This window comes from Melopsittacus undulatus, chromosome 5 (assembly GCF_012275295.1).
Source record: "Melopsittacus undulatus isolate bMelUnd1 chromosome 5, bMelUnd1.mat.Z, whole genome shotgun sequence".
Taxonomy (NCBI): domain Eukaryota; kingdom Metazoa; phylum Chordata; class Aves; order Psittaciformes; family Psittaculidae; genus Melopsittacus; species Melopsittacus undulatus.
In genome coordinates, this window is record NC_047531.1 from 57,988,693 (window position 1) to 58,013,914 (window position 25,222).

The 25,222-nt window shown below is 37.5% G+C and overlaps 1 protein-coding gene across 7 annotated transcripts in view; it reads right to left on the bottom strand.

The window, feature by feature from the left end:
* Positions 1-25,222, bottom strand: part of CNOT4 (CCR4-NOT transcription complex subunit 4) — an 82,616-nt gene that overhangs the window by 14,506 nt on the left and 42,888 nt on the right. For 2 of the 7 annotated variants that reach the window (XM_034063077.1, XM_031044914.2), the window contains exons 3-11: positions 24,069-24,266; positions 21,252-21,338; positions 20,616-20,717; positions 19,666-19,791; positions 13,323-13,456; positions 9,440-9,595; positions 6,715-6,772; positions 6,185-6,434; positions 3,806-4,303 (exon numbers count right to left, since the gene is read on the bottom strand). In XM_034063077.1, coding sequence (XP_033918968.1) covers positions 3,806-4,303; positions 6,185-6,434; positions 6,715-6,772; positions 9,440-9,595; positions 13,323-13,456; positions 19,666-19,791; positions 20,616-20,717; positions 21,252-21,338; positions 24,069-24,266 — 1,609 coding nt within the window. The remainder of the gene's footprint in view (positions 1-3,805; positions 4,304-6,184; positions 6,435-6,714; positions 6,773-9,439; positions 9,596-13,322; positions 13,457-19,665; positions 19,792-20,615; positions 20,718-21,251; positions 21,339-24,068; positions 24,267-25,222) is intronic. The other 5 variants (XM_034063079.1, XM_034063076.1, XM_034063078.1 and 2 more) reach the window with 3 other exon arrangements.

The following is a 25,222-nucleotide window of genomic DNA, read 5'->3' on the forward strand; positions in this document are numbered from 1 at the left end:
TTTAACTGTGTGAATTTGTTCTTACTCAATAACTCTATATTTCTATTTTCCCATTATTAATATGCATTTATATAATTTAATAAGCATATATCTCAAAACACATTGTTAATCTGAGACCTACTTTACTCTGTGATCCAATACTATACCTATTATTTTAGAACACACCACTGGGCAGTAGGGTAGCAAAGATGACAGCATGTTAGCTATCAAGTTACAAAGAGTTTCCTGTTATCCTAAAGTAACATAAAGGCATGTACCCACCCACACTTCTGTCAGTGGATCTTTCCTATCTGCAGAATACAGGATAGGCAATGTCCTTTGTTCTTAGGATAGCTTGCACACAAGCTAGGGTAAGACTCCTTTTAGCAACAATCATGTTGTCCATGAATAAAAAGTCACTGAACTCTTCTCCTAAAGCACAGTTACACAGTTATAATTACACAGCAAATCATCTAATCCATCCCACACCAGAGAACTGCAACAAGCCTAAATTGTCCCTTACAATGAGAACATGTAACATCTGCTATAGTTTGCAAAATGCTAGTTTGAGAATCAGTCAATCAAAAAGTTCGTTTAAATATGGGTTGGGGACAGATGTATGCCTGATGAATGTGACATATTTCAAGTATATGCATAATAAAATTATTAAGTCAATCATGTGTCATTGTGTTATTTCCCTGGTAACTGCTGAATGAGTTTAATAAGTACTACTTACTATGAGGAATAGGTTACCAAATTCCACATAAAAATTATTCTTAAATGAGAGCTTTAAAAAAATTAAAAAATAATATGTAGGTAGAGCTTGTGTCCATTTAAATCTGGTACATGCCACAAAACAACCCTACCTCAAACTGTGGGGTTATGAATGTCACACAGCTTTGATTCTCGACTAAAAGGTAGATTTAGAACATTATATTTAACATGTCACACATGAGCATTTCAAATTCATGTGAATATTAATGCCTACCTAAAGCCAATGCAGCAGTTTAAAAGATGTGATTTTCTTCATACAACCTTCCAAGCCACAAATATACTTCGTGAAATCAAGTAAAAATGGATTTAGAAAGACTAAAAAGTAGTATACTAGCTTCATATAAAGTATATAGGTCTGCTTAATTTCACATAAATGAAATAGAGAAGTTTAAAATGATTGCTTAAGTAGAGAGAGAAAATGCACAGAATAAATTAATGTTTTGTTTTGAACAAATGGTCCACTATTATCCAGTTTAGGAATTTATAGTCCTGAAAAAAAATGTGATCAAAGGCCTTAAACATTCAACTTCAATAGCAGATGAGGGTCTCTGCTAGAAGACAGAATGTGAAGTTTCACCTGCACTAGGTTTCTGTCGCTGCTACATCCAGAACAACCCAGTTGATGACATTTTTTGAAATGCCCTAATACAGACTAGCAAAAGAGCTAACAAAAAGGAGCTTCAGGTATACTAGATCTAATCTCTCTATTGCTAAATGGCTACTGTGATACGCACCGCCTTTCTAGCAGGTCAGGTAGAGTCTGTTATAAATCAGTGTAATAAAGTCCTATCAACATGATTTCTCTGTACTTGTACACTACTCTCCCACAACCCCACCAGACAGCTGAATCTGTAAATCAAATGATGAAACCAGGAAAATTCTGTAATTATATACCAGCTACTGACAGATTAAAAACAAGCATAAAGAACATGAAATATTCTTTAAAAAAAACACAAAAGGAATTCATTGAGACACTTATACACTAGATATGGGTTTGAAAAGACAGAATAATCAATAAATTGGAAGCTACTTAAGTCAGCACACAAAGAAGATTTTTGAGAACATCTCCTGACTTTGAAATTAGCCGTACTTTTGAAGCACTTTTATAACTAAAGAAAACCCCAGGCACTAAATACCATGCAAGTAATACAGATCCATAGCTCAGCAAACAAAATCAGAACTGATTTCTGACAAGAAGCTGTATCAAGCTGACATGTAGATCAGCTGAGAAGCTTTTGCACTGCAGCAACTGCTACTACCTGACTGTCAACCAGGCAACCAACAATGTTTTCTATAACATGAGATTAAGACCAACTCAAAGGAACTTTCCATAGAGACTACGGCAGATGTTTATTTTCTGGTTTTAGTACTGTATCTGCCAAAAATATTTTGAGATTAACTGGTTCGATCAGTTGCATGCAAAAAAAAAAAAAACCCAAAACACATATATCAACTCTGTTGCCTTAAAACATGGGAGAAGCCAGACACCAAGGAGCTATGAGTCTTCCACAAACACACAGACTCGCTTTCAAACTGCCAAAGACAATGGAATTTAAAGCATATTTTGCAAACCTAGAATCAACCTTTACTACAAACACTATGTTTTGTTATTCTTTCTCAACACAAAATGAGTTTTCTGCTCCCTGTAGCCCAGAACATAGTTTTGTTACTGGCCCCTCAAACTAGCAATTTTTAGAACTGAGTTGGAAAGTTGAAACTTGATGTCTTGCAATGTTCTTGGAAATTCTGTACAGTTTAGGGCTAAGCAAACAACAACTTGCAGTGTTACAGGTGGTGCATTTTTGACTCCACATTATAAATAATTAATTTTCCTTTAATATTGTTTCCTTTTCCTCCAGTGTAACCATTACCAGTCATTTTAGCTTAAAAACTTTGCCACTGCCAGTATAAAGAATATTGAACTACATGCATATGTAGTCTGGACCAAATGTTTATGCTATGCATAAGCCTAAGTATCCTACAGCAGTACTGTACCTGCAACAACCCTGTCAAAGAGGACAAGTACAGGGAAGTAACACCCAAAATTAGCTCTCGTACTAGAGCATCAAAAGAACACTGACTTTTTCTAGGTCACTTTCTTATAGTATAGCTAGTACTTCTCAAAACCCATTGAAGGAAAACTACACTGGCAAGATCTCAAGAAGCAGTTTTCTCCATCTCAAGGCTACCAAGAGTTTGCAGAGACTTTCTACCTCCAGTTTATTGTACATTTAATGCATTCTTTTTTTCCCACCTGTTAAGAAAAGAGAACCTGTTTGTGCCAGGCTAAATCGGAAGCATGGAAGGACTTCAAACTCCAGAAGTGAATTTTTAATCAGAACAGTTATTGTTACAATTAGCTCTAAGTTGTAATGTTTGCCACAAGAGCCATCAATCCATTCAGAGCAGCCTGAACTGGCCTGACTGCACATTTATCCTCCTTCAGCACCACAATCCTCACAATCAGGATGAATCCTCGTACACACATTGCAAGCATCCATTCAGTGAAAGATTAGCATAATACTAAGATCATCTGAAGTACAGAAATGAACAGCATTTGAATATTCTATTGTGCAGCCATTTGGTTATGCACAAGAGGGAACAACCCAGCCAAGACATCTGGCACAAACTACCAGCATTACAGTTTTTTTGCATAGTTTTAAGAACTCTGGTCAGCAACTGCGTATCAACACAGAAGTCACAATGCACTTCCAGGGCCTACTCTTAGAGAAAGCCAGTCTGGCAAGAACCAAAATACCAGTCTGCTTTGGCACAAAATTAAGAGGGCACATAATACTCCACCTTCCTTATAAAGCTCAATATTACAAGGCTAAACATCCAGATTTATATATATATATATATTTTCTTTTGTTGTTGTTTTTTTAATGGAAAGGGCCTTTTTAAAACAATATTCTTCCCTCAGTTCATAAACCTAGCATGACAGTCAAGAGATACCACTCTTCCACTTGCAGCTGGCTATTCCCTTTTCCTGTCCTAGCCCAAAGAAGCTGAAAGCATTAAGTCATTTTCATGGCTGTCCCGATTCACCTACCTGATATAGGTATCCCTCCCAGACCTGTGCTGTGTTGTGGTGGGAGACTCAAGTCCAAGAAATTACTATTTGAGGTGGGATTTGCTGTGTGGTTCAAGTGCATGATGCTATTGCGTGGGAAGGCCATCCAAGGATAGCGAGCTGCTTGGCCTGGAAAACTGAAGGAGTTGTAAACTGCTCGATGCTGTTGAAACTGTGGGAACCTCTGTGGCATGACTGGAAAGGTGCTACTGAGAGAGTTGGCATTTGTGGGTGCAGCAGGATGCAGAAATCCAGAGCCTGGCCCTTTGGCAGTTGTAGTGTGTGGGGTAGGGTTCTGAAGAGATGTGGGCGAGAGGGAAGGTTGGTCTTGGACTGACAGTTCCTTCTCAATCAGGTCTGCTAAGGCTTTGCGGGTGATGTCAAAGGGGTCAAACCCTAAGTCGTCCTCTTGCTGTTTGGAGGAACCAAACCCAAAAGCCGCTTGCCAGTCTGTGGATGATGATACTGGTATAGTTTCTGTCACAGGAAAAAGGAACAGGAGTTAGAACAAGAATTAGTAACTACCCATACAAAAATTTCAGCGTCACTGTATCTGAATCTATGTTGCCAGTTATCTTTATATAATACTTCTTTACATATTCCCCAAAGACACCTTATTCATCAGCTTACAATGCCATTTTCACATCAAACTGTCAGATTTCTACTTAGGGTGCAATGGTAAAACTAGAAAATAGTATTTTTACTGCCAGAATTGCTCTGTTCCTAAACTACAGAAAAACCTTACCCAGTGAGTATTTTCAGTAATAGCTCCAATTAGGAAGAGACATCACTTGCTTAGAACAACAAATTACTTAAAACAGACAAATTACTTAATGGAAATGTGACCAAGTGAAGTTTAAATAAGTTATTTATTCAGTTCAGTATTTTGCTTTCAGTATTAATGCTGTGCTTCACCTCTGCTCTGCAGGAAAGATGGAGTGATGCTCCCTCTCTAAAGGGTAACATCTGGGCAGTGGTTAAGAAAAAACAACAAAAAACCACCCAACCCCCCCCCTACTGTCTCCCAATGAAAACCAACCAAATTCTTGAGCAGGTAAGAACTGACAAAACAGAAGGAACTATATCACAAGATATTAAGTATTTTGAGGCAGTGTTGCAATAAAGGGTTACCAGAATTTCCCTGAATTTTCAATTACTACTTCATTTTATTAAACTGCTTAAGTCTCTTACTCAGGTTCAGTGAAGGCTGGGTCTAGTTTCAGAGTATTTTTCCTCAAAACCATGGTAAAGCAAGCTGATGAATACAAAGTATTATCACTCACAACACTGGCTCCCTCTGCTGGTAGGGAATCTGGTCTGCTGCCTCAAGTAATTCAAATGAAGCTCAGTATGCTCTAAGAAATCTATGCTTCTATTTTCACTCTAAACTTCATGACAATAAATAATTTCCAGACAGACAAAAACTTGTCTTTTGTTTTCTTATTTAAATAGCAGCCATAGGTTTTGTATTAATTATGAAACCAACAATATCTCTACTACCTGGAAATTATCTCTCACTGCTACTTAATCCTCATAAAATTGGTGTGTATATTACCTTAGCAGTAGCTAATTTCCTTGTAATAAATATCGTTTACAAACAGGACTACAACATCCAAAAGTCAGATAGACATTAAAACTAATCACCAAATAAACCAACCTTGTCCTACAGTACTATTTACATTCTATTTATTATTGATGTACATTCTACTACTAATATTGTTTCATTTAATTTTCTAACAATTCCCTCAGATTTCTAATTTGAGCACTTAATCACCAAGACTATAGAAATACAACTAAAGATAAGTTTCATTCATATGAAGTGGTATTTCATAGGAAACTACCTTTCACTTGATGTAATTAATCGTATTTTTGTATTTTCTGAATGTATATAATCCCACTTCAGAAAGCGGAAGATTAGGCACCTTCAGACAACTATGCAGAATACTAAAGAAAATTCTGAATTCTACTGTACAGCTTCTAATGTCAGAATTACAGATTATAACAAATTATTAAACCAACATATTATGACACCACATTTTCCTCACTCTCAATAAAACCCTGTAACATTAAATATTAAGCATACATATCACTTCCTATTATTTAGACCAGCACATGGCTGAAGGAAACTAAAATGAGCATTCTGAATACTTAGCCATGCAGCTGGAAAACTCTGTAAAGTTTCTTTTAGAAGTAAACCTTACGCCAGTACGATTCATTTGTAGTTACGAGACAAATTTTAATCATTCATGAAGGTGAAAAAAACAGTATGGAGGAAGTCCTAGAGTTTTTGGTTCTACATAGTTTTAGAAATCAGTTGCAAAAGCAAGCAATACCCAGCCATGTAACCTGCATACAAACCTGATGTGAAGAGGCTCTGTGGTTCTGGTGCTGTGGGCCAGTCATTTGAAGTCTGTGGAGAGCTGGGGAACGGAGGAAGCCCACTAGGGATAGGGTTAGGGTGCCGGAAGTTGTCAGAGAAGAGTGACTGTGATTCTGTAACGGCCCCTTCAAAAGGGGACCGTGCACTGTGATTAGATGAACTGATGGGTATGACTGGATTGGGTTTTGTTAAACCAGGTGGTGGTGAAGGTGTATCACTATTTGTTATCTACAGGCAAGAGATAAGAGAAACAATTAGGCTATGAGTGTTTATATATAAAATATTCTTCACTTATACAGTTGAAATATTTCCTCAATCTATAGCTCAGTTAAGAGTTAATCTAGAACTCATGACACAATCAAACATAAAAATCAACTTAGCAGTAGCATTTTTTACTTTTGTTTAAAATTATGACACACTTCAGAAAGTACTGGCTTCTCCAACTACAAGTTGCACTAAAGCCTCAAACTTAATCCTTACTTTTACAGCATTTATCTTAATGTCTCACCTGCTGGGAGCTGTCACCATTTCCTATACTGAGTGAATCTGAAGGTTTGTCGATAGGGCTGCAAAGTGGGAAGGGAAAAGAGACAATAAGACATTCAAGTATTTAATTTTAAAAAGCAGTATTTGCTTTTATAGTGGTAAAAAAGCCTTGAAACAAAGATTAAGTGAAATTAAATGGGAGGAATAAAGAAGTAAAAATGCCCACTTGAGACTTTTTTTTTAAATATAATAAATATTTCAATCATTTGCCATATATTGGCACACTTCTTCCACTCTCCACTCTGCTTGTTGACTGTCCTGTTAAGGAACAAAAGGAAAGTTTTAAACATGCTCATAGTATTGCTATGCCATTCAAAAAACCAAAACCCTTGTACTATGGCACTACTCTATAGCATTCAGTTCCATCTATGCTACTAGTGGAAAGAAACTTGGGAACAAATTTGTTTTCCAAATACTTAAGTTGTCAGTTCCCACACAAGTCTTAAATAACTCTGAAGAGAGGTAAAAGATTCAATTAACTACTTAGTTCTGATGGCAAGTTAAACTTCCCACCAGCCTTTGAGCTTTAACTAGCAGAAATTAGTTCCAAGGTAAAAAAACTGAGTTTTGAGATAACAAAGGGCAAAAAATGCAGGAAAGATACAGCATCAAAAATTCCCAACAAACTTAAAGAGAATAAAAGATAAGACACAGTAGAAAACCACCTCAGAAAGCTATTAACTGGAAATTAACGACTTGGCTGAAATGGCACATCTCAGGATTCAAGATTTTGACAGGCATCTGCAAATTGCCTTAATTATGCTAAATATCACAATAAGGAGAAGTATTAGTTCCAGTTCAGATTAAAATCTCTGCTTTACAACTGCAGGGTACTTTCATTTTTATCTACCCGTAAGAGAAGGTGCACAAGCATCAGGCTGCAACAGCCCAAAACACCAGTCCTACCAACAAGGACCAGAAGAACATGAATTTCAGTTCCATTTAAAAGCCAGAATGCAATACAAGTAAAATTACAGGCATGATGCATCAGCACAAATTATACATAGTTATTATTTTAACTGGATGCAGACTTCAGATTCTAGCTAAACCTTGTTTTCGAACATCCCTTGCTGCTGCAAGGTTCAAATATGTATAGAGCCACATATCAAGGTCAAAAATTCATACAGGTTGCTTCTCTCCATACGTGTTTTCTCCATCCTAGAATAACTAGTCAAACCCAGCAGAACTAATTCTTTTCCATTCTAAAAAAACTGTGCAAGATTTACCTGTCAATAAAACTCATTTTCGTGCAAAAGAACACCATTTGAGTCAGAACAGCAAAAGAGAGAACTGAAGCTGAAGTATTTACAATTATAAAAATCAGAGGAATGTACTTGTAAACAAACATTACTCCCGTACAGATTTAGAACAGCATACTCAATGGTTGAACAGCATGAATACAGTTCTTCCACTTCGAAGAAACTGCCCTGGGTTAGTAATTTCTTAATACCTATAACACAAGTATTTGCTGTAGACTCTTCACTACACAATCATTCTGATTGCCGAGCTGATATTCCAGTCAAATTCTTTTCCCAAAACTGATGACAGAAAGTCACAATGCTGCAGTTTAAAAAGCTATGTGTTAGACAACTTTTAATGACAATCTAAGTGCTGAAAAGGTTTACTATATTCGAACCTGACCAAGGAGCCTTTAATTGTAAGGCAGGCCTCCACTCCTCAGAAATGAACACAATTCACTACCAGCTATAAAAATATTACTTAAATTTAGTACATTCTTTTCAGGAAAGATATGGAAGTTGCATGTTATTACTGAGATGCAACTGTAGGATCTCTGATCACACCTCAATGGGGAAGCTATTAAGCCTAACAATAAGATACCACTTTGAGCAGTACTCAGTGTTAATGCATTGGTTCAATATTGATTTAATATTAAGATCAGATACTTAACTGGTAACACCTACTTCTTGAAATACTAGGGTTTACCTTGTTATTTTCCCATCCCACTTATGAATGAGCCCAATCGCTATTACCTAAGGGGGTCCATGAATATATGTAAACTAAAAGCATGACTACAGACTATCATGAGACCCGCAAGTGATGGTTATGATGGAAGAGGACATCAGTTCCATTCAAGGAGGGCACCAAAGAGGAAAAAATATTGGTTAGCAATAAGGAAGTTGCTGCAAGCAGATGAATTACTTCCTCTGCACAAAAGCCTCAGATGAATCTTCTGCCCTGTTGCTCCTGTTACACAGTAATAATCACGGAATCCTTTCCTCTGCAGTTGTTTCTGCAACACACCTCTCTGTAAAGAGGTGACAGACCTCAGCCCTAACATTTAGCTTCCTTCTGTTGAAGCTTTTCCAACCGACAAGCCTCCTGATGTATAGCAACTAGTGTGTTACTTTTGTGGAAGCTTCTGCACAGAAATTAAGGGCTTAGCTGTGGCAGGGACCATGAAGCTATATAAGCTGTTGGTCCCCCAGTTATTCAGTCCCCCTCAGCCTTTATCTGTACCACCCCTTACTAACTTCCTGTTAGGGTTCTCCTGTACAATCTGCCAATCAGTCTTTTTGACATGGGCTAGGCCAAGCCCAACTTGTTATGACCTGATCAGGATTTGAATCCAGTTCTCCAATCAGAAAGAGACTGGAGAATCATTCCCTCCACACCAACCAGTGAGAGAGAAAGCAAGCTATCTGAAGTATAAAAGGCAGCACAATTACCCGAAATCTGAGTATGCACCATCTGGAGTCATGTGTTCTGGGTCTGTGCCATTTTCTAATATAGGAGGCGTTTTCCTGTGTTCCATTGTTAAACCGTTGGCTGATTTACTTGAACTCTGTAATGATGGCCAGGCATCTTTGTTATTACTGTTGGGTCTGGAAAAAGGCAAGAGTAAAAAAAAGAAAAAAAAAAAAAGAAAAAAAAAAAGAAGAGTTCAAGTTATGAAGAAAGTGTTTCTAAAAATTATAAGTACTGGGGAAAGGAATCCTTGTGCCAGAAAATCCGTAAGAATAGATTTATCTGGGTATCATTTCTCAGATTTTAAATGGTGATGACTTAAAAAAAGAATTACTGGGGTAGGGAAGGGAGAGAGAACACTGGAGGAATTCTGTTTTCTTCACTGAACAAACAGCTGCTCTGCCAACGCTGAAGTCCAAACTTGTCCATTTGGGGGGAGGAGGGGGAGGGAGAACAAAAAAAAAACCCCAAAAAACTCCATCAGCTTCAGGTATCCAGACCTACTCACACCTCATTCAGAATTATTTGCTTTATCCCATATGTATTTAAGTTGTGTAAATCATGAACTAAATCACTTTTCAAGAAAACATTTTATATTCCAGGCACTATAAAGCCTGGCCACAATAGATGAAGTTTGTGTTTTATACCTACACAAGAGTCCACAGCTTTATTTACAGACCATGAGACCAGTCAGACCAACACACTGTTCATTCAAGTTACTGTTCCCTTAATTGATAGTTTAAAGCCATAATTACTTCCCTTTTATAAAGCAAAATGAAATTTAATTTCAGAGTCCACATTAAATCTGAAAGAAGTTCAAGAATGAACTCAAAGCCCAAGTTTTTTTCTGAAAATAGTTACATTTTATACAAATTGAAATGAGCTGGAATATCATCTGTAACTGAATGCGTTCAAAGTCAGTGTCACCTAACCCTACAATCTTACTATGACAGGCTTGCTTTTGTGTTTTCCACTTCTTTTATATTAATTTTTGCCTTCAGCTTTCTTCAGGATGCTATTTTTAGTGTCCAAGTGCTTTCTGCATAAGGAAGAAGCCTTCAAAAACAGTTTTGTAACACATGTGTTCCTCCTGATGCTCCCCTTCATTCACATGTTCATATTACATGTTTCAATATTTAATCTACATCTTTAGGACAATTTAGTAAGCTCACAGTCAGAATGCTGACTACAGCAACGTTTCTTACTGCTATTCAGATAAAACTGGTATTACTAGTTACACTCAAATCTCAGTATTTATAAGATGTGTTATTCTACCTCCATCTTTTCTCATATACCTGTAAGGTATGTACACAGATGAGAGCCTTAACCTGATTTACAGATCCCATCTTTGCTTTGTACACATTTGAATTAAGTTAGATAGGTAGGTAATCAGATACTGAATACTAAAGAATCAAAACATATCATGAGCCAATCATTTAATATTGTCACCCTTATAAAAAATGAGCTGTAATCCAAATACAACAAGACTTTCAATCCATTAACAGATTTATTTTAAATATTAAGATTTATGTCCACTGCAGTGCAAAGCCATCCCTATACTACAAGTAACTTTAAAATGCCAGTTATATGTCAGCTTTGCACCCAAGAAGAAAGGTAAAGAAACCATTTTATGCTTTGGGGTGGTTTTTTGTGTGTATAGGCTTTTTTGATTCGGTTATGTTCAAAGCTGCATGCTATTTTCTAAAAGACCAGCCAGTGTTTAACAAGTGCTTTCCACTTGTAGCATAAGAAAGCATTCATTTCAGTTCTTTAGGAAAAGGTCAGGAGAAGGAAAGGGGAGGAGGAAAAAAAAAAGAAAAAAACAAGAAAAAAAAGAAAAGGAGAAAAAAATAGCTTGATCTGTTTTAATTGTGGAATATACGTTTAATTGTATGAGAGGGCAGCTAGTCAGTATGACCACCAAGTGACATAAAGAGATGAATACCCACATACACAAAGTGGCACTAGGGAATTTTAACATCTGCTTTCACCAGAAAGAAAAAAAAAAGTGTGAGGAGGACCTTTCAAATTAGAACAATATTGAAAAAGCATTTATGCACAGTTTAAAATCTGTTTTCTATAACTGGATATTTATAACTAAATGTCTACTATTTAGAACTCAACTTCTGTTCAATTCCAAAGTGAATGTACCCCAGAAACACAAGCACAACCAGAAAACTGTCAGAGGCTCTGACAAACTACCAGAAATATTAATATTGTATCAATAAATCAGACAAAACCAAGATCCCGACTGGGTAGAAAGCTGTGAAGGCAAACAATATGCATTCACCAGCTCACAAGCTACATTTTGTACTGACGAGACAGGACTTCAAGAAACATTTTGAAATCCCAGCTGCAAGAAGAAATTCACTTTGCAACCCAAAAGGTGGTGCCTAGCCATTAGCAAAAAACAGTCTGTGTTGTGATGATGCTGTTCAGCTGACAAGAGAAATTAACTCCAGGCCACTTGTTGCCATTTTTCCCACAAGTGCCAAAGTGTTAGCACCATGGGCTGGCCAAGCTCCAATTCATAATTGCTTTCTGAAGGCTTAAAAGTTTGCTATCATTTCAGATAGAGCATTATTTCCTCACTGCTATAATTTGTTTTGCTGGGATATAATTAAGTTTCAAATGAACATTAGTTCAGACTTTTTAACATTAAATAATCAATACCCAAATGCAGAAAGTGGTTTATTTGCTCTGCTCACTGCCCACTACTTTTCAAGTCAATATTGAACCAGTGACCCAAAAGAAATAAGAAGTGGCACAGTCCTTAAGAAAGATCTAACTGGAGGTCCCAACCACTTGCAGTCAACAAGCATTTGATACCTTCCCTCCAGAAGTTTAAGAAAATAATCCCAGTATGCCAATTGGGATATCAGTTCTCAGAATTATATTCTGCTCATTCAAGATCCATTGACAATACTTTAGATACAGTACCCTCTTTATTGCTTAAAGCACAGTGACACCGCTAAGTGGCAAATTATTGTCTGAAAAAAATCAGTAGTGGATAAACTGGCACACAATACAAACTGATTACAAAGCCAAGGTGAGTGCAAAATGCAGTCTAACTTTTACACTCCACTGCGCCCATATCATTTTGAAAATCTGACAAAAAGGAGTGTAAGAAATTGTTAACACTTTATTACTTTATCTTAAACATGGTATTTGAGTGGATAATTCACATAAGAACTGATGACCACAGACTTTCATTTATTTTTGTATGACTATGTACTCATATGGACAGAAATCTTCAAAACATACTGTACAAGCTACTTCAACGAATATTAACAAGCAGTAATGAGTGATATGCGATTACAACAAAGAAATATGTAACTGAAGTTTGCTAGATGAAAGCAATGATTTTTTTTTTTATTCACAATTCTTACACAAAAGACACTGATTTTACTTTCGATTTCCAAGATCCTTACACCTAATGTAAGGACTGCACTATAAATTATGATGTAAAAACCAATAAAACACATGTATCAAGACTCTAAGGTATCTCAGTTGTCAGTGTACAAACTGACACCATGACGTGATACCAGGAAAACTAGCACCTGGTCTTCAGAAGAATGTGTTTATATTAATATTAATTACAAGGCCATCTTTCAGAGTAAGAATACCTTGTTCCCAGCTAGTGATCCAAATGCACTTGGCAGAAAATCAGTTCTTTACTAAGTAAGATTCACGCTCATTTTGTATTAAAATAAAGTGGTGCATATGTGTCTGCACAGGCAAAACCAGTCGCAGTTTATCACGTGAAAAGCAGTGGGCAACTTAGTGGATACAACAGCAATACAAAAGGTTTCTTTGGGAATAACCAGCAAGAAAACAGCCAGGCAGCTCAGCATCAGTACTTACACATCATACCTCTGCAGTGCTGTCACTTTGTTCTTGTTCTTGTCAACTGTACCCGTAGATAACTGGAGAAAGTTGGGGTTTAGTTTGTATAATTCTTGCAGTAGTTTCTGTTCATATTCCTGGTGCTTACCCGCCTAAGAGAAAAACACAGTGTACAAGTACTCGTTTAATATTTTTTAAAAGATTTTAAATCCCAAAATTATATAACTTAGATATCTACATCCCAAAGCTAAGTAATTGAGCTTTAACAACTGAACAGGCAAATCCTGACAAATTCAAAGCAGTGATTCTCAAACTCAGCAGGTGTAATCTCAACAAATTTACAGCTTGTAAATACATCCAAGTAATTCCTAGACAAGTTTATAAATTTCTTTTGAGCCTTCTAAAGCAGAAAAATAGTTACAACCTACTTAGAATTTGCTCTTCATTTCTAATCAAGAGCTACACAATATACTTTATAAATCATGAACACCTAAATCTCCCAGGCAGTCTGCATTTGATATGTCAAGCATACTAAGCTTTTCAAAAGATGGGAAGACCAAAGAGTCTCTTGAACCAGAAGTTCCAAAATGGAGGTCATTTTATATTAGTTTAATAAAACCTGTTGAGCTGGTCTGAGGGTGAACTATCATCTGACAGGATTTTCTGAGCAATAACTGATAAATCATTATTTTTAATAACTTAAAAATTGAAACAGTCTTAACTCATTAAATTAATTAATGAGAGCAATTTCTTGCTTTCAGATATTGAGGAGTATTTTTCAGTCTAGTTTATCCGTAACATTCTATGGCTAAATAGCGAAAACAAAACCGGCAAGATCCACCCCCCCAACATTTAAAGTGGTATCTAAAATAAATGCAAGATGAACATTCCCATTTTTGTAGGTTGTTACACTACTCTAACATAAGAACTACTGTTTGTAAGTTAAGTATTGTAATGAGTTGGATCAAGATACAAAATAGTACAGTAAAAATTTCTTTAAAAGCATTACTTGCTTAAAAAAAATAAAATAGGAATAGCTGACAAAATTCAAAACAAACAGTAATGATGAGAAATTAGATTCCCTTATGGGCTCCTTATAGGCAGCTGCATAACCCATTCGAATACTCTAAGTCAGGCAAACACTATAAATATCTCAACATTTTCGCTAGTTCATTCTCTGGTTCTCTATTACTGACTGATTCTGAATATATCTCTAGGTAGTCAACATACACAACCCTCAAAAAAGACACTGAAACTTCTAGTGTATGCATCATCTTAACCAACCCTGTCAGTACAACCAAGCTACTACTTACAGTAGAAAAAAGTGTGGTTCTAGAGTGTAGTTCACCTAAATGCAAACTTTACAATATATACTGCACCCTGGAAATGCTTCTTTCACCATCCACTATGAATGGAATATAAGCAACTAGCTCAGATGCACAGATTTGCACTGCAAACGTTAAGCAGCCGAGTAAGGCAACACTTTCCTAGATATCTCATCTTGCTTAAGATTTTAGTGGCAAAAGACTGAACATCAGCCTACTCCTAAGCTCACTTACCTGTCACATAAATGTAAGAAAGACACAAGATTAAAAACCTATATAGGAGCTTACAATAATTGCACTTTATTTACAACAAGCAACCCAGAGCCCAAACTTAGCACTAACAACCTACACTAACCCTAAATTCACAACTTCATTTTCAGAGACTTCCTGGAGTTCTACCATTTTTTTTCACTGTTTTCAGTTTGTCACAATGTTTAGTTCTATTAGCAATTATTGAGCACAGAACATAAGTTCATCCATTAACAATTCTATTTATTTCTAAATAATCAAAGTTTGTGACAATGAACATTCAGTCTCAGTAAATAAACCTGTAATTCACTGACACTAAGGCAAACTCCACAAAGCACCCTACACTCTTCAGTAATTTCCAACAATTTCTAAAAAAGCAAGAAGAAATCAAGAAGAAAGTTTAAGAAATATAACAAAGAACAAGAAAGGAAAATTATAAGTCACCATGATCAACTAGGATCCACTCAAGATTTCTAAAGGAATTCCTATACAGGAATGTTGTCTGGGAAGCTAGGAACCAGGTTAGGAAAGCTAAGGCTCAGTTAGAATTAAACTTGGCTGGGGATGTGAAAGGTAACAGGAAGGAATTCTGTAGGTACATTGCAAATAAAAGACAGGCTAGGGACAACATAGGCCCCCTCCGGAAGCTATCAATCAGGAGAACTGGCTACCCTGGATTTGGAGAAGGCTGAGGTTCTGAATGGCTTCTTTGCCTCAGCCTTCACTGGCAAAGGCTCTGACCACACCACCCAAGTCTTGGAAGGCAGGTGCAGGGATTGTAAAAATGAAGACCTTAGGCCCACTGTACGAGAGGGTCTCTTTCAAGACCATCTTAGGAACCTGAACGTACACAAGTTCATGGGACCTGATGAAATCCATCTGATTTCATCTGGCAAATTAAGTTGCGAATTAAGTTGCAAAGTCCATCATATTTCAAAAACCGTGGCAGTCAGGTGAAGTTCCCGATGACTGGAAAAAGGGAAATACAACCCCCATTTTCAAGAAGGGAAAATGGATGACCCAGGGAATTACAGACCAGTCAGCCTCACCTCTGTGCCTGGCAAAATCCTGGAGCAGATTCTCCTGGAAGGCATGCTAGGGCACATGAAAAACAACAAGGTGCTTGGTGACAGCCAGCATGGCTTTACTAGGGGAAATTCTGCCTGACCAATCTGGTGGCCTTCTATGACGGGGCTACAAAAGTGATGGACAGGGGTGGAGCAGTTGATGTCATCTACCTGGACTTGTGCAAAGCATTCAACACTGTCCCACATGATATCCTTGTCTCTAAATTGGAGACATCAATTTGATAGGTGGACCACTCGGTGGATAAAGAACTGGCTGGATGGTCGCACTCAAAGAGTTGTGGACAACAGTTCAATGTCCGGCTGGAGATCAGTAACGAGTGGTATCGCTCAGGGATCAGTGTTGGGACCAGTCTTGTTCAACATCTCTGTTGCTGACATGGACAGTGGGATTGAGTGCACTCTCAGCAAGCTTGCTGGTGACACCAAGCTGTGTGGTTCTGTTGATACGCTGGAGGGAAGGAATGCCATCCAGAGGGACCTTGACACACTTGTGAGGTGGGCTGATGCCAACCTCATGAAGTTTAACCATGCCAAGTGCAAGGTCCTACACCTGGGTTAGAGCAATCCCAGGCACAGCTACAGGCTGGGCAGAGAACAGATTCAGAGCAGCCCTGCAGAGACAAACTTGGGGGTGCTGATGGATGAGAAAATGAATGTGAGCCGGCTTCAGTGTGAGCTTGCAGCCCAGAAAGCCAACCGTATCCTGGGCTGCATCAAAAGGAGTGTGACCAGCAGGTCAAAGAAGGTGATCCTGCCCCTCTACTCTGCGCTCATGTGACTTCACTTGGAGTATCGTGTACAGTTCTGGTGTCCTCAACACAAAAAAGACATGGAACTGCTGGAACAAGTCCAGAGGAGGCCACAAGGATGATCAGGGGACAGGAGCACCTCCTGTATGAAGACAGGCTCAGAAAGTTGGGGCTGTTCAGCCTGGAGAAGAGAAGGCTGCGTGGAGACCTCATAGCAGCCTTCCAGTATCTGAAGGGGGCCTACAGTGATGCTGGTGAGGGACTATTCATTAGGGACTGCAGTAATAGGACAAGGGGTAACGGGTTGAAACTTAAACAGCAGAGGTTTAGATTGGATATAAGGAGGAAATTCTTTACTGTTAGGGTAGTGAGGTACTGGAACAGGCTGGCTAGGAGAGCTGTGAATGCTCCATCCCTGGCAGTGTTCAAGGTCAGGTTGGACAGAGCCTTGGGTGATATGGTTTAGTGTGAGGTGTCCCTGCCCATGGCAGGGGGATTGGAACTAGATGATCTTGAGGTCCTTTCCAATCCTAACTATTCTGTGATTCTATGATTATGTGAAATTGAGTTCCTGGCCAAGGTATGCAGCCTATCAATTTTAACTGGCAATCAGGCCAGAGGACTGACAGATTGCCACTGCATTCTATAAAGTGCTGAAGATCCTGTGAACTACGGGCTTAAATTCAACCTCCATCCCTGAGGCTACCAAGTCTATGTTAGAAATTCATTGATAAACACCATCTGCCAGGAATCAATCTGTACATCTTTGGTAAAGGGGAATTCTACTTGACTAACATGATGGGATTTTATGATAGTGTCCATAAGCATAAAAAAAGAAGATTCACAAAATTTCCAAAAAAGCTTTTGTTTGACGATGTTTCCCACTAGAAGTCATTCACAAAGCTGTCCTGGGATGAAGAAAAGGTTCCTGCATGGATTGAAGCTGGTTCAAGGATAGAAAGGCAAAGGTATGACTGGTCGCTCTTTCAGGGTGCAGAAGCAACTGATGACTATGAATGGCATCAGTTTTATGCAACATCATATATGCATGAGAGAGGAGTGAAGAGTAAGTTCTTTGCTGACACTATCAAGCTCTCTGGGTAGGAAACTGCTTTGCTGAGAACGAGGAATTCCAAAAGAACCCCAAAAAACTTGTCAAGAAGGTGGCAAATAAGCTTCACCAGAGTCATGCCAGGTAACAAAACACAGCCTAAAACTTGTACTAACGATCTATGAACTGGTTGTTACAGCTCCAAGAAAAGATAATGAGGTTACTGCCAACAGATTTCTGAAACTGTTAGTTGATTATGCACTGGCAATCAAACACAAAATATATGCTGGGCATCATTTGGACAGGCACTTAAAGAACACAACAGCCCACATACCATACTATGCACAAAATACTCAGTACTGCTATATTAAACTTTGCTTCACCCCACATTGTGAGTATGAGTCTGACATCTGCATGTGAATGATAACAAAGAAGGTACAGAGATTGGCAATAGAAATTATTACAGAAAGGGAGGAGCTGCTTTTCAAAGTTTGTAAAAGCTCAGAAACTGTTTGGAGAGGATAAGAGATAAAAATTAAGTTTTATAAAATCACAAAGGCAATGGATAAGGTGCAGAAGGGTTACACTATCAGCAAGTACAATGGTAAGATTAGGGGACACTTGACAAAACTAACTGGAGATCAGTTTAACACAGGCAAAAGAAAGCACTTTTATAAAATAGCTGGTGAACTTCTGGGGCTTGCTACAACAAAAGACTATGGGGCTGACAGTCTCTGCAGGTTCAAAACAGATTTAACAAATTCATGGCTGACAGCTCTATAGAAAAACTAAAAAGCCTAGACATACCCCCCCCCCCAAGGGAAAGCCTAGGAACATACCCCCAGACATGTATAACACAGCAGGTCTAGGTGGTAGAAATACAGGGAAATGGAACAGGGAAGGTGGCCTGGTTTGCAAGTTTTCCTTGAATTTCACCTTTATTGCTATCATCTGCGACAGAATATATACTACAGGGACTATTCATCTAAACCAGTAGGGTATTTCTTTAATTTATGAAAATGTACCTGAAATCCTCAGAAATAACTGCTAATTTGTGGAAAAAAATATTGAATAGATATAGACTTTCTTCCTTACTCTCTGACTTACATCAGCTTAACACACAAAATGAAATCTATCTTTAAAACATCTGAGCTAGGACTAGGGGTGGGGACCACCTGCTGCATGGGCAGACCACATGCAAAAATTAACAGCATGGATGCAGAGCTGGCATGTTTCAGACCAAGTTTAAAAGCTTTACCATCCCTCATGTAGAGGGACAGGTCCCGATACAGAAGACCTTAGAAGGCACCAACTTTGAGAAAATAAAGCTATCCATTTACTTGCTTCCCTACCTTAGATAATAAGCATATTGATGGTCAGGTAGTCAAAAATCCCTGCAGCAATACTTGTGCTCTATTACAGTTACCCTCAGTTTTTTATTTGCACACAGTTTCTACATCCTTCACAAGCTAAAAGGGCTATGTGAATTAAGACAGCATGGTCAAATCACAGCCATGGTAACTGGTCACACACACAAAACCTACAGGAAACCCCACATCTGCCTTAAATTTTTTCAGAAACTTAAAAGAGTGTGTTACCTTACATTGGTATGGACAAAGTGAAAGTAGCTAACTTGATGTTATCTGAATTCTTTGCCAAGAATAAACTCCATCTTTTCAACTCATGAACCCTAGGTAGGCTTTTCAGCCTTTAAAAGCAGCACACAATGAAAAAAATATAACTTGCAATATCCAACTGGTTAATCACTTTCTGGATTTCAAAGTTCACCTCTGCCATAACATTCAGCAGAAGGCTATGTTATACACATATTTGAATAAAACATATATATCAATACACATAAACGCCACATTTAATGAGATTCCCACTCATTACATGTACCTGCATTTCTTCTTTTGTGAAACTGGCTGCTTCATCTCCCAGCTCATGTAGATACATACAGTCTGGTTTTGGACACTGCATATTTTTTAGAAAATAACTGCAGTATTTTGTTGTACCTAATGATGCCTGAAGGAAAAAAAAAATACTTAAGTACTTGAAGTTATGGTTGACTTTTACAATGTAAGAAAAATAAACCCTGAAACAGCTGTATTTCAAGAAAAAAAAAATCCTTACCAAGATTTAGAGTTCCACCATCATGCATTTTTTTTATGCAGATGGACTAGAAAGTCCATTTGTAAGAAATCTATGTACTTGAGGATTAGATAATTAGGATGTGTATTTCTATTTTCATCCTATCTAAATAAACACCAAACAAAGAGCCTCTGTAAATATTTGCATTCATAATGCTAAGAAGTCAAATAAGTAGTCATCAATTTGCATTACATAAAACTGGTTAATGTTTTGTAGCGGGATCAGGAAATTAAAATTAACTAGATGATTTACTACAACCATTGGTTTTGCCCAGTCAGCCTGAATACCTGTTTACACAAACACCAAATGGAAAAAACTCCCATTTCCTATGGAGCTTGAGAGGTACAATGTTTGGACTACAGAAATGCTCTGTAAAAGCAAATAGATTTTCATACTGTGCTATTAAGCTATAAGGCAAAAAAGTCACTGTGGAAAGGAGTTGGTGGTGCATCTTCTCCTTTGTTTCAAACTTTTGTTTTAAGATGTTACTGGCTAACCCCCTTAAATGCTGCCTGTTGGAAGCTCACTGAGCTTCTATGTTGTGTTTTGACCAATGTTTTCCTAGCATTAATCACAATCCCCAATAAACTGGACATTATTGTTCATCAACACAAGCGTATCCATACAAATAAAATTTTATACTATGCACTGATATTAGTGGCCTATCACATACATGTAATAATGTAAAATATTACCACCTTAAGTGTTCTGCCATCTACCACCACATTATTGACGCACTGTATGGCTCTGAGAGCATCTTCTGACCGGATGTAGGTTACATATGCACTGGCACTTGGACCCTAGAAAGAAAACATACCATATTATATTTATTTTATTCCCTCCCCCAAAAAATATGAAAATAAATTTGCCTTTTAGCAGCTCAAACTAGTATACTCAAGGCTAAATGTTTTTACAGGAAAACTGACAAAAATGGTAGAATTCATAAAAATTTAGATGTGATGCATAAACAATGGAGAAAAGAAAAAAAAAAGAATTCCAACAACACACTGCCTGAAAGTTCTAAAAATAAAGGTATTTTATCCCTGAAAAGCAGATTAGTGAATAAATGCCACATTGCTGCTTCTTTGAAGGTTCTCATCCTGTCTCCCAGTTTTTCCATCCTTTTACACTGCGTCTTAGAGCCAACTTTGAGAGTGTGGTTGGACAGTGCCTCAGTAACTCCACAATAATTTGATTTTTGCAATGCTGTTTTTTTGTTTTTTCTATACTTCTTTAACCTATTGCTTAGTCAGAAATAGGGAGCCCCAGATTCATTCCACAGACGTTTATTTTCTCTAAAGGAATAAATAAAATCACAAGGACCTCTGGCTTACCTGTGAGCCTGCATATGACGTGCTGTTATTAATGACAACTTTATGTATTTTACCAAACTTCCCAAAATATTCTGGTCGTTTCAAAACCTACAAGAAAAGAAAATCAAAGTGGTATGTTGCGAAATTAATTCATACAGGGCTGTACTTATTCTTCTCTAAATGTTAAACTAAAGCCTTTAACTAATGAAGACAGGTCTCCTATACAAAGAAGAGAGCATGTAGTTTTGTCTTCTATGTAAAACAGTTACTTGCAATACAGAATAAGCTACAACTGCAGTAAAGAACTTAAATAAGAGATATTCAACATTTTATGCTGTATTTTTTAGATTTCTTTGGGTATTTAGATTACCCAAATCTGCCCTTGCATAATAAATCCAATTCAGCAAGAAATAACGTGTATTTTGTAATTTCAGGCTAAAAATAAGAATCCTATTAATACCAGTTTTAAAAAAAATAACCACCCTAAACTTTAATTCAGATATATTAACTGCTAGGAATAAGATGCTAAATCTTGACTCACTTGCCCCACTCTGTAGAGAAATATTAAACCAAACAGCTCAAGATAGCCTCAAGTTTTCAGATGACGAGACTAAGTACAGGAAGACAATATATGACACTTCCCAGGGGCAAGAAAAAAAAACATTTCAGAGTCAACTTCATGCTGAAATGAATGAGTGAATATCACATCCCTGAAGGAAAAAAAAATGCTCTTGTCTTGCTCTTCTCTGCATCAATTATTACTAACACACCATCTAGGGATCCTGCACAAAACAGGAACATCTCTGGAATGTTATGCAGCTGTGCTGAATAATGATTACCTGTGGGTCAATGTAATTGGCAATATATCTGACACATTTTGTATCAAAAGACTTTTTCCTACCCCTATGAGGTAAGGAGGTGCAGAAGTATTAAACTAAAATGAAATTAGATAAACTCTAGGTGTTTCTAGCTGTAGACAATAACCTGAAAGGTTAAAAAGGAAGACTGGTTTCCCCAGCTCTGCCTTCCATATTAACACTGGATAGTACAGTTAAACTGTACTGAACCAAGAACTTCTTTACTGAACCACCTCTTCTTCCTTCTCAAGGGAGAACAACATCCTCAAGATTTAATAAAATCGCATTTGGAACATCCTGTAGAACTACAACCAGTCACTCACTGATTTCTTCTGACTTCACCTGATCTAAATCCTTCTTGACAGATCCTACACCCACCCTCACGCATCATTGAAGAGGAGACTGATAATGCTGAGTAACATAGAAGAGTTTCTTCAAGTATCTTGCAAATTATACTTCTATTAAGATATAGCGGCGTGGCCTTCACAGTTTTTACAAGAGCATGCCAGAAGAAGTGGAACTACCTGTACTCTATTACAATCCACAGATCATAATGATTCAGAATCAGCAAAGAGCAGCCTATCTCCCCTTCCAATCATCTTTATTCGTGGAGGAGTTTTTTTGCCTGCTTAAGTGGAAAACTTAAACTGAACATATTGAATACTTTGCAGTTTTTTTAGCCCATTTCTCTCTTTCAAGCTAGGTTCCTTGGAAACCAAGTCAACTTGCTGCAATAAGCAATATTCAGTAAGGATACATTATCTTTTGGTTATGTCAAGTGAGAATACTGCTACCATCAAACCTAGTACAACTCCAGATCCCCACACCTTACTACACCAATAAACCCACTTCTAATAACTTCATATAACCAGTGAGGAATTATCTGCAGCAGCTAAATAAAAATTTAACTGTATATATTATTTCTCTCAGAAATCCTCTATTTGGACAAAGAAACAGAACATACTTTTCAGTAACAGCAACAAGCCAGTGTTGACAATTGCTTGTAAATACTTGTTGCTATATTCTTGTAGAAACTGAAATGTTATACACCAGATGAGTTTAACTTCTATTTTTCCTCTTCCCTTCATATCCCCTTTTTTCCCCCCTTTCAACAAAAGCAGCTTTTTACTTTTGCTCTCTCAGTCTACCAAAATGCAAACCATAAGCTGCAAGTCCTCAGAAACTGACACTTCTAGCTGAGATTTCTCCAGACAATTTAGTCTGATCTTAAGTGAATTTAACTTGGCACAGTAGTTTTGATGACTACTATCTATCTTACCCTGCAGTGCATTCCTTTCATGTTCTAATTCAAGGTACTTTTACTCATTAGCCCTAATTCCATTAGTCACATGCAGATGACTGATGATGGACGTAAATAAAACATTTTAAACAGTCTTCCAAACCAAAAGCTTCATCTTGATGATGCAGAGTAGCAAGCCAACTCTATCCCTGGATCTTCCTCTTACTAACACTCTTCCTTCAACTGACACCACCCTTATGGTCTTTCCTAGTTACACTTCCAGGCACTGGATTTTTTCTTATGTCCCTACAGGCTTGTACTACACTTTATATTTGCTCTTCATAATTCAGCCAAGCTCCCATTTTAGAATTGGTGGTGCATGACACAGCTGTACAGAGCCAGCAGATTCCGCCAAGGAAAAGGAGTACCTGAAAAGTTCTTAAACTTATTTTTAGCTTAACAACAAGCCATTTTTAAACAAAGAACAACTTCCTTAAAAAAATAATAAAAAAACTAGAGCATCTGTACTCCCAAAAGCAAACACAAACACTTGCTGAGGCTATGCTGGAATAGGAAGCTGAGTAAGTTCCCTTAATGAGAGGAAGCCTCAGAAGCAGTGAACCTTTCCAATGCTGCTTCATTTTATACCAATCAGAAGACAGACAAGGGTAGGCACAATGGTATTGCAATGGCTCTTTGACAGTAAGTTAGGAGAAAGATCTGTCAGTGTGAACCACTCACCTCTGGATCTGCTAGGCGCTGAGATAGCCCTACCACGAAGACAAGGTTCTTTTGTACAACCCGTACACTGGCTAAATGTTTGCGATTCTCTGATATCTTCTGTTTCCTCTCATTTTGTTTCTGTTTCTTTTCATTTTTTATCCTTTGCAGCTCTTCCTGGGAGAGCGGTTTGTACACTGCTGGATCTTCTGGATATGGCTAAATATAACAAACACCATTAAAAACAAAACACATACAAAACAACACATTTCAAAATCATTAATCCCAGTGTTTTAACATGCAGATTTTTTCTTCCATTATACTGTTCTGATTCTTATGGCCAGCCACATTACAGAAATAACATTTTCAGCCCTTTGAGAAAGGTGAACATCTTGCATATTTTTATGGAATTCTCCTACTGATAGTGTAATAATGATTTGGGCAATAGCCTCATTCTAACCCAGCTGCCTGTCAGTTTGCTAGAACTACAAGCAGCTGCAACATGACAGCCAACACATCTTAAGATTTCACTAACATAGCATAGTAAGCAGGGGGAAGGCATATCCTGCATATTAATTTTATATTTAGTTGTCTGATACAGATATGGATAAATAAGTGTATTAGACTACAGGAAAAGAAAGCAAAACATAAATGTAATTTCAGTGGCCCAAGTTCAAGACAGTAACACCATTACATAGCTCAATCTTTACATGGTTACCTTCTAGTGAAGGGACAGATTTCAATACGCTTACTGCACACTGATTCAATAGTATTCTTGCCATGCTTGTGTACTAGTTTGAAATCTGGGCTTTTTCTTCCCTTGACAAGGGTGAATTTTTAACCTCAAGATTATCATCTACAGATAACTCCTCAAACGCAGACATAAACACTGTAGGTTTGAAACTCAAAAGGATCTACCAGAAGTACAAATGTCCTCAGAGTCACCTCAAAAGATTGTTCTACTCATACAGAGCACTGCTACAAAGGCACTATTTTAGCCTGGTCTTGTAGTCTACAATGCACTGTCCTCTGCCCCAGATTACTCCTCAAAGGAATTCCCTATTCCTTACCTGTACATGCTTTCTCAGAATGAAAAATCGGTTTTCACACTTTATATACAAAGAAATGCTAAGCACAGAAGCAAGTATGCGAAAATAGATATAAAACAAAAAGCA